This window comes from Giraffa tippelskirchi, chromosome 4 (assembly GCF_054371585.1).
Source record: "Giraffa tippelskirchi isolate mGirTip1 chromosome 4, T2T-mGirTip1v1.2.pri, whole genome shotgun sequence".
NCBI classification, from domain to species: Eukaryota; Metazoa; Chordata; class Mammalia; order Artiodactyla; family Giraffidae; genus Giraffa; species Giraffa tippelskirchi.
The window spans coordinates 162,505,711-162,519,489 of record NC_137278.1 but is presented as its reverse complement, the minus strand read 5'-3'; the positions used below and the strand labels follow the sequence as shown (position 1 = coordinate 162,519,489).

Here is a 13,779-nt window from a genome sequence, read left to right as displayed (position 1 = left end):
GGCAAGAGTACTGGAGTGGGGTTCCATTGATGGTTCTATCCACTCTCAAAAATTAGCTGTGAACATTATTGTGAACATACATCTCTTGAATGTTTCTGCTATTTGCAGTTTTGCATTCTTCACACTGTAAACTTTTTTTACTATCATGATTTTGGCATCTGTTCATCAAAGCAAAGACTGCAGCTACCCAATCAGGTTAAAACTTTCTACATGATTTGATCAATCTTTTTTTTTTGAAATCACATTTCTCATTCTAGTTCTATCCTTAGGAAATCAAGGATAGCATTGGGTTTTGTTGCCATCTCTGGTCACTTAGTAGTACTTATTCACAATCTTGTTTTGCAGAGCATTTTGAGACTACCAAAGCACAAAGGAGTGATGTGATTATTAACATCTACAAGAACAATGCTAGGAGGATTAGTGTCCCTCTTGCCTCATAATTCTCTGTCCTCTTTATAGTTTGCTTCTTTTATTGAGGATACTTAATGAACAGATAGAACCTGAGCCTGAGATGCAGAAGCTTCCAGGTTCTAATTATCTCTTTGTCAATGGCAAGGCTGCCATGATTTTCAGGAGTGTGAGTTTAAATCCTCATCTCAATGAAATTATTTTTAAATGTTTTAACTTTGGATTTCCAATTGCTGATTGATGACTTCTTATTAATTTTGTAGGCAGCACTCAGCATATTTGGCATGGTTGGTGGGCCACTTATGGGCTTGTTTGCTTTGGGGATTTTGGTTCCCTTTGCCAACTCAATTGTAAGTATAAAATATGAATACATGTAAAGTCTACTTTTCCAACTACAGTAGCATTTCTACAATTTTTCTCAATTGTAAAGTTATGGTTCCTTTGATACCTGTCATTAGTGGTTTATCTTGATGACTTAAGTTATTTGTATTGACTTTGCTGGGACACACAATGAATGTACTATGCACTGGGACCCTGCATGTGTGAAACTAAATGGAAACTGCCAGAACAATATATATTGTGAATATCACATAATTATAGAAAAACATAATTCTAACTAAAATATAATATTGTTATTTAGTCACTATGTTGTGTCTGACTCTTTGTGACCCCATGCATTGTAACCCACCAGGCTCCTCTGTCCATGGGATTTTCCAGGCAAGAATACTGGAGTGGGTTGACATTTCCTTCTTCAGAGGATCTTCTTGACCCAGGGATTAAGCTGTGTCTCCTGCATTGGCAGGCAGATTCTTTACCTTTGAGCCACTGGGGAAGCCTAAAACATAATATTAAAGAGTATCATAAAGCACAACTAAAGGATATATATTATGAAATAATATATAATACAATATATAATATAATATAATATAATATGATATATTATGAATATTGGGCTTCCCAGGTGGCACTCAAGGTAAAGAACCTGCCTGTCAATGCAAGAGATGTAAGAGACACAGGTTTGATCCCTAGTTTGGGAAGATCCCCTGGAGGAGGGCATGACAACCCACTCCAGTATTCTTGCTTGGAGAATCCCAAGGACAGAGGAGACTGGCAGGCTACAATCCCTAGGGTCTCACCGAGTCAGACATGACTGAAGCAACTTAGCATGCACATTATGAATATTATATTATATAACTAAAGAACAACATTTTGTATGCATTTATTTTTTTTGCCACTCATGAAAATTAATCATTAAGAATTAAAGGAAGTTGACAGGTTTGGATATGAAAGATTTCAGGGCAGTAGAGCCAAGTATACCTGTGAATAACCAGAGTACAGTAAAGAGAAGCAGTAAGATAAATTCTTTGCCACTTTGGTCAGAAACTATTCTCCTGGTATTTAAGGATGTAGCTCCAACAACGTGGTTCTGTTCCCAAAGGGGTGACTATAATTGAGAATTGAATTCAGAAAGAAGTAATAGTTGTGTTCTTCTATATAGACATATCTGTGCTTTGAGGTGTACTAAGTTTTGTTTAGAATAAATGAAATTGAAATAATTTCTCTGAAAGTCAGGAGGAACACTACTAGTTTAGTCCTGCTATAAAGCTGAAGTTTAGGAAAATCTTATAATGTATATGCGGTTGTTTCAGACAGATGGAGAATAACTGCAGAACTTTATATTTAGAATTCCATTTTCCTCATGAGGCATTAGGAATTGGTAAGGCAGATGCAAATAAGGGCTATTATAATTGTAATTATTGTTAATAATAATTCTCAATGAAGTGTCATATGAAATGCTAGCTTAGTAGAGATGAATCACAATGAAAGAGGGCAGTTCATGTCCACCTCAGAATGTTGAAGTTTTGATGAGATTCTTTGCCTTATGAAATGCAAGTGGTTGGTCTAGTGCCTGAAATATTAAAAGAAGATTGACTTTTGACTTTTGACATTTATTGCCACCATGAGTTGCCTCCAGAAATGCTATAGCTGACTACATACAACTTGTCCTTAGCAGAGGAAATAAGATACTGTTATTTCTGTTGTAATAATCTGATCATTATTCTTAAAGTGAGGGGAGAAATTTCACCACAGAGAAAGGGGCTTTCCAGAAAGATTTGCTTTCAACTGCATCATTTGGAACTAGGGCTTAAATCATTCAAGGACTGACTATCAAAAACAGTTCGATTACTGGTGAAAAGCAGGAGCAGGGTAACCCAAGTCTTCCAAAGATTGCAAAACCAAATGTCTTTAGAGAGGACATTTCCACTTATCTCTGGAAGTACTTGGCTTGGTTATATGTACCATTGCAGTAATTTGTGGAAACAGCTTGCTATTGTCCCCTAATTTACAATCATGCCTGTTGCTAAGTAAAGGAATAAATTCTGTGGATGCTTTCTTCTTCATAGCCTGTTGTTCATGCATGCGTGTGTGCTAAGTCACTTCAGTCTTGTCTGACTCTTTGCGACCCTAGAGACTGTAGCCTACCAGGATCCTCTGTCCATGGGATTCTCCAGGCAAGAATACTGGAGTGGGTTGCTGTGCCCTTCTCCAGGGAATATTCCCAACCTAGGGATCGAATCTGAGTCTCTTAGGTCTTCTGCATTGGCAGGCAGGTTCTTTACTACTAGCGCCACCTGGGAAGCCCCTGTTGCTCATATGACATGCCATTTTTTTTGTAAATTAAGTAAAAGTGGAGGGAACAGTTGGCTTGAAGTCAACTGCATATCTGTCTGTTGTGGTCATTGGGTGTAAAGAGATGAAGAGGCCAGAACAGAGTGCTGGCCACGGAGACAGTGTGGAAGGCATGGAATTATGAGATATGTAAAGAAAAATGAAGAGGAATTGGTGATTGGTAAGATAGAGATATAAAATAGGGATTGGGGGTTCCAGAGACCAGGGCTCTGGGCTGAGGGACCAGGGACCCAGGCTGCCCTTGGCAAGAGGCAGGGATCTTGCAAGGGAGAAGAGTTTTAGGAGGGAAGCTGGTAAATTTGACTTGGACCATGTTGAGCTTAAGCTCCTAATGTTAACTTCTATTCCAAAGCAAACTGTATTATTTGTTTTGAAAAACACTTCTGTATTGCAGGGAGCACTTGGGGGTCTGCTGGCTGGATTTGCCATTTCTTTGTGGGTCGGAATTGGAGCTCAGCTTTATCCCCCACTTCCTGAGAGAATGATGCCATTAAGACTTGAAACCTATGGCTGTAACAGCACATACAATGGAACAAATTGGATGACAACCACAGAAATGCCATTTTCTACCAGTGCTTCTCAAGTACACAACATTGAAAGGTAGTGAATTGAGCTTTGTAATGTCATATTTTAAAAAAATAAATGTGACAGGTAGAAAACCTCTATTGCTCTTTGTCTTGCCTGTAGTGCTGTGATTTTGCCTAATTCTGAAATGAGGAGAGTGCGTGTGGCTTTCTGGCTATTATATTTTGTTCAGAAATAGCAAAAAAAAAAAAAAAGCCATATTTTCTTAATTTCAATAAAAATGTCCACCTCACCTACAGATGCAGAGAAGACTTGAATAGTAACAAAAAATTCTATTATGTGTAAATGCTGACAAATATTAGTTCCACTTGAATGAAAAGTTGTCTTTGTCCACTGAAAAACCTTTAAAATGAAAAGCAAAATTATAAAAGACACATTGCATATATAGTCTTTGAAGTATAACTTTTACCAACTAGAAGGTACAATTCATCGAAATATGTTGGATAATTGCTATTTGTTTAGTTTTAAATATTCCAAATCTTTAGAGCATTGGCAATGAGTTGCAGCTGTGATCTTCCTGTTAGAGTTTTCAGTTATGCAGTACATTTTTGAGCTTCTGGCTACTGATGTCATCTGATTTAATGAAATAAGGTAGACTTTTGGTTGGAGAAGGAAATGGCAACCCACTCCAGTGTTCTTGCCTGTGAAATCCCATGGACAGAGGAGCCTGGTGGACTATAGTCCATGGGGCCACGAAGAGTTGGACATGGGATTTCCCTGGGGGCTCAGATGGTAAAGAGTCAGCCTGCAATGCAGGAGACCCAGGTTCAGTCCCTGAGTTGGAAGATCCCCTGAAGAAGGAAATGGCGACCCACTCCAGTATTCTTCCCTGGGAAATTCCATGGACAGAGGAGCCTGGTGGGCTATAGTCCATGGGATCACAAAGAGTCAGATATGACTGAGCGAGTTTCACTTAGTGACTAAACAGCAACAGACCTTTTGGTACATCACTGTACAGTGAATGTGAGAGCAAGACTACCCCTAGTGGGTATATACATCTTCAGTTTTAAAGCTCAAAACCCATGGATGCATTCAAGGAATGCAAAGATGAAGGCACTTCCCCTAAAGTATTGCCCCAGTTCCAGCTTGCCTAGAATGAAGCCACTGGAGAATCATTTCTTTTGAGACAAGACATGGCATCTCCCTCTTAAAATGGGACACATTCCTGGGAGAAGGAATGTGATTATACATACAAACATCATTGGTGATTCAGAGGGAATTCAACTATGAGAATACTTGTGTGGGAGTCAGGGCTGGTAATCTGCATGGGTAAAGAGAAAAGGTAGTTCTAGGGCCTGAGGCATGTGTGGGGGAAGGTTTGACTAGATGGGGATGCTATGGAGATAAGGGCACATAAATACAGGGCATATTCTGGATGAGAATGAATGCATTTATGGGGGGAGCTGAGGAAGTCATTAGAGAGAAGGGAGAAGTGATGAAGTAGTTAAGGGAGAAGTGATTAAGGGTAAGTTGGAGGATGTTGAAGTTGTACTTTTCATTTCACAATTTTGCTTAGTGTTTGTCCTGATTATGTGGATGTATCTTCTAATTTAAAGGCAGATTGGTTATTTGGATTTCCCAAATACATAAATTAGCTGAGGTTTACTATGTGCCTGGTACCATAATAATCACTGTTCTATGTTAGCTTATTTATAAAATAGCTCAGCTAATAAATCAGAATTTTTGAGCATGAACTAAGTACCCACAAGAATGATTATAAGCAAAGTTGGAATGTAGATTAGCACAGACTTCAGGGATGTACTAATATTTGAAGAATGCAGAAGTTGGCTAGAAGAGAAGGTCTGGAAAGTTATTCTTGTCACAGAAAATGACCCAAACCGAAGTTGGACAAGAGAATAAACAAGTAACACATTGTAAAAAGTAGTATTCACAGTCTATCATGACAATCAGAAGGAGGATGAGCCTAATGATTCCTGAGTGAAAGATTCTTTTTTAGAGGAGTGTAACATGGGTGAAATAATCAGGTGAACAAGATCAGGCAGGGGGAAAAAAGGAAGAAGGAGTGTATGTTGCAGAATGAAGGCAACATATACAAATCAGGAAGGCCTGAAGCCACATGGTGTCTTAGGACATCATGCACAGTTCATGATGACTAGAGTCCAAGGGGAGTGAACACACAGCTAAAGGTGAAGTAGGATACTCTCATTGCCTAGATATTAGATTTCAATTACTCAGATTCAGTTTTTACTTTTTAAGTTCCTAATACTTGATGGGTACATAACTTGCATTTCCCTCATGATTAATGAAGTTTGATACCTTTTTACATGTCTATTGGGCATTTGTATGACTACTTTTGTGAACTTTTGTGACTTTATTGAAATCTTTGGTCCATTTTAAAATGGGTTCTCTGTTTTTATTTAAGTTTTCTTGATATATTCCAGATAAAAGATAAGTTTTGAAAGTATTTTTTCTCCCACCCTGTAGCTTACATTTTTACTCTCTTAGTGATGCTTTTTAGTGGTCAGAATTTCTTAATTTTAATTGAGTTCAACTTATCAGTCTCTTCCTATATGGTTAGTCTTTTGTGAGTCCCATTTAAGAAATCTTTGCCTACCTTGAGGTCATAAAGATATTCCTCTACTTTTTTTATTTAAAAGCTTTCGTGTGCACCATTTCTATTTGTGAATTGTAATCCACTTTGGAATTGATTTCAAGTGATCAGATTCATTTTCTTCCCCATATAGATATTCTATTAGCCAAAACCCATTTATTTTCAACCATAAATTTTGCACCATTTTGCCATGCAGTGGCAACTGTGACATAAACCCAATGACTATTTTTTGTGGGTCAGTTTTTCAATTTTCTGTTCTGTTCTATTTTGTCTGTCTTTGGCCCAATATATCACATTATCTTAAGTTCACTAGCTAACCTCTATGTTCCCCTTCTTTCTGGGATCTTGACCCTTTAAGTTCTAATTGCCATGATTTCTCTGAGGTCTACAAAAACCTGCCTTGTCCCATCTCCAAGTTTTCAAATATTACTTTTGGCTGGATGGTGGGTCTACTCTATCAAAGCTGAATGTGGGATCCTAGAGCGGTTGTTTTAGAAGCAGATCAGGTCATGTCACTTCTCCACTTAAAATACTGCAGTGTGCCTTCCAGGTCTCTCCACACTGCTGGAAATATAAGTGAAATAAGTCAGACAAACACAAATACGGTATGTGTTTGTCTCCCGGCAACCTCTCACGAACACAAATACTCTTATATGTGGAATCTAAAAAATACAACGAAATAATGAAGATAACAAAGAAGCAGAGAAGTGGGGAGGGGCAATATAGGGGCAAGGGATTAAGAGGTATAAACTATTAGGTATAAAATAATCTACAACATTGTACAAAATATTGTACAACATAGTGAGCATAGCCAATATTTTATAATAACTGTAAATGGAATATAACCTTAAAAAATTATGAATCACTATATTTTACACCTAAAATGCCCAGCTGGATGAATCACAAGCTGGAATCAAGATTGCCAGGAGACATCATTTAAAAGTGGACATTTAATTTCCAAAATTCATGGAATTTTTAAAGTATCTTTGACATTCATTTCTCATTTTGATATTAATGTCTCATTTAAATGCTTTCTTCTCTACAATCAAAATGGGAATTATTATGTTTATTAATTTGTTTACTTAATCATTACATATCTCTTTTAGAATGTAAACTTCCTGAGGGCAGAAACCCCCTTGTCCACCTTTTCAATGGCAGAATTTTCAATGACAAGAACAGTGCCTGGGACACAAAGCAGAGCTGAATGAATAACATGAACAGAATGAATAAACATGGACATTGGTATCATAGTATGAGATCAAGGTTGCTGCTGCTCCTGCTAAGTCGCTTCAGTTGTGTCTGACTCTGTGCGACCCCATAGACGGCAGCCCATCAGGCTCCCCTGTCCCTGGGATTCTCCAGGCAAGAACACTGGAGTGGGTTGCCATTTCCTTCCCCAATGCATGAAAGTGAAAAGTGAAAGTGAAGTCACTCAGTCATGTCCGACTCGTAGTGACCCCATGGACTGCAGCCTACCAGGCTCCTCCGTCCATGGGATTTTCCAGGCAAGAGTACTGGAATGGGTTGCCATTGCCTTCTCCGAGATCAAGGTTAGGTCAACTCAATTTCTGATCCAATAAGGTAAAATTGGGACAGCAAATTTGGACATGGAAACATGATTAAATATTGTATTCTGACTTTGCCATGAGGCTTATTGACACATACTCTTAGTTACTAGTAGCATTCATGAAACCTTACAGTTATGCTTTTGTTCTTTCTTAGGACTCCACTGATGGATAACTGGTATTCTTTATCATATTTATACTTCAGCACTCTTGGAACTTTGGTAACATTATTTGTGGGAATGCTTATCAGTGTATCAACAGGTAACATTAATATTGCTGTATTTAGTATTAATATTGCTATATTTAATATTGCTATATTTACCTCTGTATTAGTTTTTACTGTATCTGTTTTATAGCTATTTATGTAATTATACTATATAAAATAGTAAAATACTATTAGTTCAATTATTTGTTCCATTTTACTCATGGGAAATTTTAGGGCCTAGTCTTGAAAACAGAAGACCCATCTCAATTTGAATCTGTTATGCCATTTACCAGCTGCATAAACTTATAGCTCTAAGTCTGTATAGCTGCTCCATAGCTACTCTAGCCTTAGCTATCTTATGTATAAGATGAGGGTAATAGTAATTGATCTGCTATCTCACAGGTTGCTGTAAGATAAAAATAAAATGCTTGTGTGTAGCTATTACAATGCTAGGAGTTTTATACATATTATTATAATAGCCCTGTGCCATGATATTCTCATTGTCCTACACCAACTCTTTGTAAACTGAAAAGAAGATATGTGTACATGTAAGGAGTAGTCTTTATAACTAAACATAGTGTGAAGGCTTTTTTCAGATGTCTGTAAACTTAAAAAAATACATTTTAAGTAAAATCAAACCGATAATACACATGGTATACCCTGCTCTCTGGGATTGCTGTAGAACCATTATCCTGGGACTTCATTTTATCCTCTTTCTGTGAATTCACTTGGTCTCCTTCCTGTGTTGAATGTTTTGCTGCCTGAATCCCATTTCTCCTAATTCTTGTTTACTCCCTCAACTGAATGGAGTATATGCTATAGCATGTTCTTGAGAAAGGGTGGACAAGAGATCTTGGAAACATTGCATATCTGCTTGATAATTGTTGATAATGTGAGTAGAGAATCCTAGGTTGAGAGTAACTTTCTTGTTCCTGGAGCCTGTCTTACTTTTCTTCGGCTTGTCTTATTGCTGTTCAGAATACCAGTGCCCTGTCATGCACTGGCTGTTTACATGTAACCCATTTCACACTGACTGTCCTACCCTAAACCCTCAGGAGGGTCTGAAGACCTATATCCTTCAGTTCCAGGGAACTTTCCTATATGATTTCTTTTGTAATTTCCTGCCATTTTCGGTTTTCTGTTTCTGGAAACTCCTGTTAGTCAAATGTTTTAAACTTGGACAGCCCCTCTGATTTTCTTATCTCTTCTCTCTATTTTCCATCTCTATGTCTTTTAGGTCTACTACATGGGATATTTTTATAATGACTTCCAATAATTTTCAAAGGAGCGTGCTGATCCAGTTTTGAGAGTAGTCTGTAAGGAAAGGAGGGCGGGTGGAGGCTATTGCACTTATCCAGGTGAGCAGTCATGGTGGTTTGAAGCAGAGCAGTAGTGTGGAGTTGGGGAGAAAAGCTGGGCTCCCTAATTTCCTATGTTCCCTCACATGTACACATCCAGAGCAGCCAAACCAGGGGCAGGAAGCTCCACTGCTTTCTTTATCAAATGTGTTATAATCAGTCATAAATCCTACACTTCATCCAAGTATGTGTGATGTCTGCTTTATGCTACAAATCTACCAGCACAGTGCCCACTTTGTAGAATTCTACCACCTTTCATTGATTTTTTGGCATCTGGATAGCACTGTCTTTGAGACTTCTTTGGTACTTGCATTTATAATTAAAATTATATTAATAATTAATACAACATTAATATAACAGATTAATGATTATATTAACATTATATACTTATCATTATTATAGACATTACAATCTATAATTATTGTAAGTTTATAATAACGTTTGTAGATATTTGTTACCTCGCAAACAGTTGTTTAAACTATTCTCTTTTTTTCAAAAAGAACTGTGCTATTTCTCCTAAGTAAAATTCCCAGCATGGCAGGTTTACTCTCTTGTCTGTTGTGATATATTTTAAGACAGATTTTAAACTTTTCTCACCAGTAACCCAACGATTCAGATCTGGAACAAACATCTCCTTTTACTATTTGACTTTGGTCTTTTTCAACTCATTTTTTTCCTTAAAAAATGGGAGTGTCATAATACTCCCTTTGTTACTTTTTCCCCCCTTAAATGTTTTGATTCTGATAACAATACTGGTTTTCATTTGAATAGTTTATCCAACAATTCACAGTTTCCTACATTTCTTCATACATTCATAGCCACCAGATTAAGGAAGAGAAACTCCGCTGTCTGAAGCAGAGGTAGATGGTTTGATATTTTATTGGTAGAACATGAAGAATGTTTTTAAACCAGTTTTCCTACCAATATTGGGCCAGATGACTCTTCCCTAGCTGATACCGGATGAGGCAGTTGGCTTACATTTAAGAGCCATCTCATTTATCTTTAAACACTAGACTCATATTGATCCCAGTGAGAGGCTTGCAGAATCTGGGACTGACTGAAGGAAGAGAAAGGGTGGGCTAAGTCTCCAGCACTATTTAAAAGACTGTATTTTGTAAGTGCATAGAAGTGAATGTGCTCAAGTTAAATGTGTGTATGATGGTCCATCACTGGGTAGTTACAGATATCTTTTTAACGATGTAAATAATGTCTGTTTTTCAGGAGGAAGAAAACAAAACATAGACTGCAGATTCCTACTAACCAAAGAGGACTTTTTATCTAATTTTGACATATTTAAGAAAGTGAGTTGGCTTTCTTTTTCCTTAAATTCCTTTTTTTTAAAAATAAATTTATTTATTTTAGTTGGGGGCTAATTACTTTACAATATTGTAGTGGTTTTTGTCATACATCGACATGAATCAGCCCTGGGTTTACATGTGTTCCCCATCCTGAACCCCCCTCCCACCTCCCTCCCCATCCCATCCCTCTGGGTCATCCCATTACCCCAGCCCTGAGCACTTGTCTCATGCATCGAACCTGGAATGGTGTTCTGTTTCACATGTTTCGATGCTATTCTCTCAGAACGTCCCACCCTCACCTTCTCCCTCAGAGTCCATAAGACTGTTCTGTGCATCTGTCTCGCATATAGGGTTATCGTTACCATATATCAAATTCCATATATATGCATTAGTATACTGTATTGGTGTTTTTAAGATTGCTTTTATCACCAGGATAGAATACTCGTTAGTCCTCAGACTCTCTTTGGAACTCTGATGGACAAGGAAGGTATTTGCCTTCCTCTTTAAGATGATTTATTTCTGTTGTTTATCTCTGCTTCAGTAGACTGTGAATAAGATTTGGAGAAAGAAAAGTAGTAGTGATAATTATTGAGTTGAATGAACAGTTTCTTTTTTCTAATCATCATGTTAACATTTTCTTTTAGAAGAAGCGAATTTTAGGCTATAAATCTCATCCAGTAGAAGATGGTGGAACTGATAATCCTGCCTTCAACCATATTGAATTGAATGGCACAGATCAAAGCAGCAAGATCAATGGAACTCGTTTGTGAAGCATCTGTGATGCTAAATGATCTTAAGCAGTGTGCCAGTTTTATGTCTTCTAAAATACTTGAATCGGGTTTTAGATTTTTTTTTTTGTCTATAATGAGTAATTTGGAGGGAACTTTGGGGGATCATTTTGTTTAAGCAAAGCCCTGACTTTTTTTTTTTTAACTTTCTACACTCATTAATTGATGCAACTCTGGAGGTAAAAGTTTCAGCATCAGCATTTCCCTCTAACTCTCTTTTATTTCAGTGAAGCTGTAGTTGTGAAAGTTGTGCTGAAAAGCTACAACTACATATGTGCTGAAAATCTAACACATACATATAACATGTACTTGATGGTTAAAAGAATAGTCTTAAATTAGGTCATCGTTAAAAATATTTCCCATGTATTTGGTGCTAGCATGTTTTAGAGTTTGCTGAAATCGTAATTGATATTGAAAAAGACCTTTCTCCCTCCTATCACACTCTGTTTTTAGGGAGCAATGAAATAGTGGGTCTATGCTATCTAAATCTTTGCTTCTCATCAACCCCTATCAGCCCAGGGCACATATTAATCTTGGAATTGATTCTTGCTCAGGAGGGCGGTAATCAAGAAACATCCTGTTTGGGACAGAACATAGGCTCAATAATCAAGGTCTTCTTGGTACTACACATCTATTCTTAGGCCTTTTTGATTATTATCTATAGTTCCTGGCCACTGGCTGCTTATATTGCCTTTCTTAGACTCTGGTTCTTATCTGGATTCCAATTTTCTGGCCCATTGACTTTGGTTTTGTTGTGCATTTCATGCTTGCTTGCCTTCCTATTCATAATTTCCCATTCACTCTATTGCCTTGTGCTTGCATATGTGTTAAGACACCCAGTGTGAATCCTGTTACCCCAGATCCTGGTTCACTGCATCCCAGCCTATAAATATAAACTCCCTCCCATGAGCCTTATACTAACCAAAGTACTGTCAACTAGGTACTTATAGATTCGGTGGTCTAAGAACATACACAGAACTAAAAATGGTTAAGCTCCATGGAATTAGAAGATTTCACTGAATACTATTAAGCTGCATTTTTGAAAGTCAACTAATCTGCAATCATTTAAATTTAAAGATACATACACTTAGACATGGGTTGCCACCTGGCTCAGTGGTAAAGAATCTGCCTGCAATGCAGGAGATGCGGGTTTGATGCCTGAGTCTGGAAGATTCCCTGGAGAAGGAAATGGCAACACACTCTAGTATTCTTGCCTGGAGAATCCCATGGACTGAGGAGCCTGATGGACTAGAGTCCAGTTCAGTTCAGTTCAGTCGTGTCCGACTCTTTGCGACCCCATGGACTGCAGCACACCAGGCTTCCCTGTCCATCACCAACTCCTGGAGTTTACTCAAACTCATGTCCACTGAGTCGGTGATGCTATCCAACCATCTCATCCTCTGTCATCCCCTTCTCCTCTTGCCTTCAATCTTTCCCAGTATTAGGGTCTTTTCTAGTGAGTCAGCTCTTTACATCAGGTGGCCAAAGTATTGGAGTTTCAGCTTCAACATCAGTCCTTCCAATGAATATTCAGGACTGATCTCCTTTAGGATGGACTGGTTGGATCTCCTTGTTGTCCAAGGGACTCTCAAGAGTCTTCTCCAGCAACACAGTTCAAAAGCATCAATTCTTCGGTGCTCAGCTTTGTTTATAGTCCAACTCTCACATCCATACATGACTATTGGAAAAACCATAGCTTTGACTAGACGGACCTTTGTTGGCAAAGTAATATCTCTGCTTTTTAATATGCTGTCTAGGTTGGTCATAACTTTTCTTCCAAGGAGAAGCATCTTTTAATTTCATGGCTGCAGTCACCATCTGCAGTGATTTTAGAGCCCCCCAAAATAAAGTCTGTCACTGTTCCCCCATCTATTTGCCACGAAGTGATGGGACCAGATGCCATAGGGTCGCAAAGAGCCAGACGTGACTGAAGTGACTGAGCATGCATGCTTAGACATGGAGAAAGAAATGGCAAACAACTCCAGTATTCTTGCCTGGAAAATCCCATGGAGTTTGGTGGGCTACAGTCCATGGGATTTCGAATAGTCAGATGACTTAGTGACTAACAGCAATGCTTAGACATACTGAATTCCAGTATATCCATCTGGTTGAAAAGCTAAATTACATAGGCAAATACTACTATTTTTCTTTAGTGTTCTGGAATTATTGAGTATACGCTATGTTCCATGTTTTAAAATTTCAAGTAGCAATCTCAAAGTTTATTTTGTTTCTTTTGCTCTGATTCTAACTAAGACTTTGATTACAGGCTTTCATCGATAGCTTACTTTTTTTCTATAGTTCACACATTA

At 37.9% G+C, this 13,779-nt stretch overlaps 1 protein-coding gene across 1 annotated transcript in view; it reads left to right on the top strand.

Moving 5' to 3' along the window:
• The window catches only part of SLC5A8 (solute carrier family 5 member 8), a 124,232-nt gene extending 111,966 nt beyond the window's left edge, over positions 1–12,266 (top strand). Inside the window, exons 14-18 of the mRNA XM_081595464.1 lie at positions 672–758; positions 3,494–3,699; positions 7,979–8,082; positions 10,606–10,685; positions 11,327–12,266. Coding sequence (XP_081451590.1) covers positions 672–758; positions 3,494–3,699; positions 7,979–8,082; positions 10,606–10,685; positions 11,327–11,452 — 603 coding nt within the window. The 3' untranslated portion in view covers positions 11,453–12,266. The remainder of the gene's footprint in view (positions 1–671; positions 759–3,493; positions 3,700–7,978; positions 8,083–10,605; positions 10,686–11,326) is intronic.
• The last annotated feature ends 1,513 nt before the right edge of the window (positions 12,267–13,779 follow it).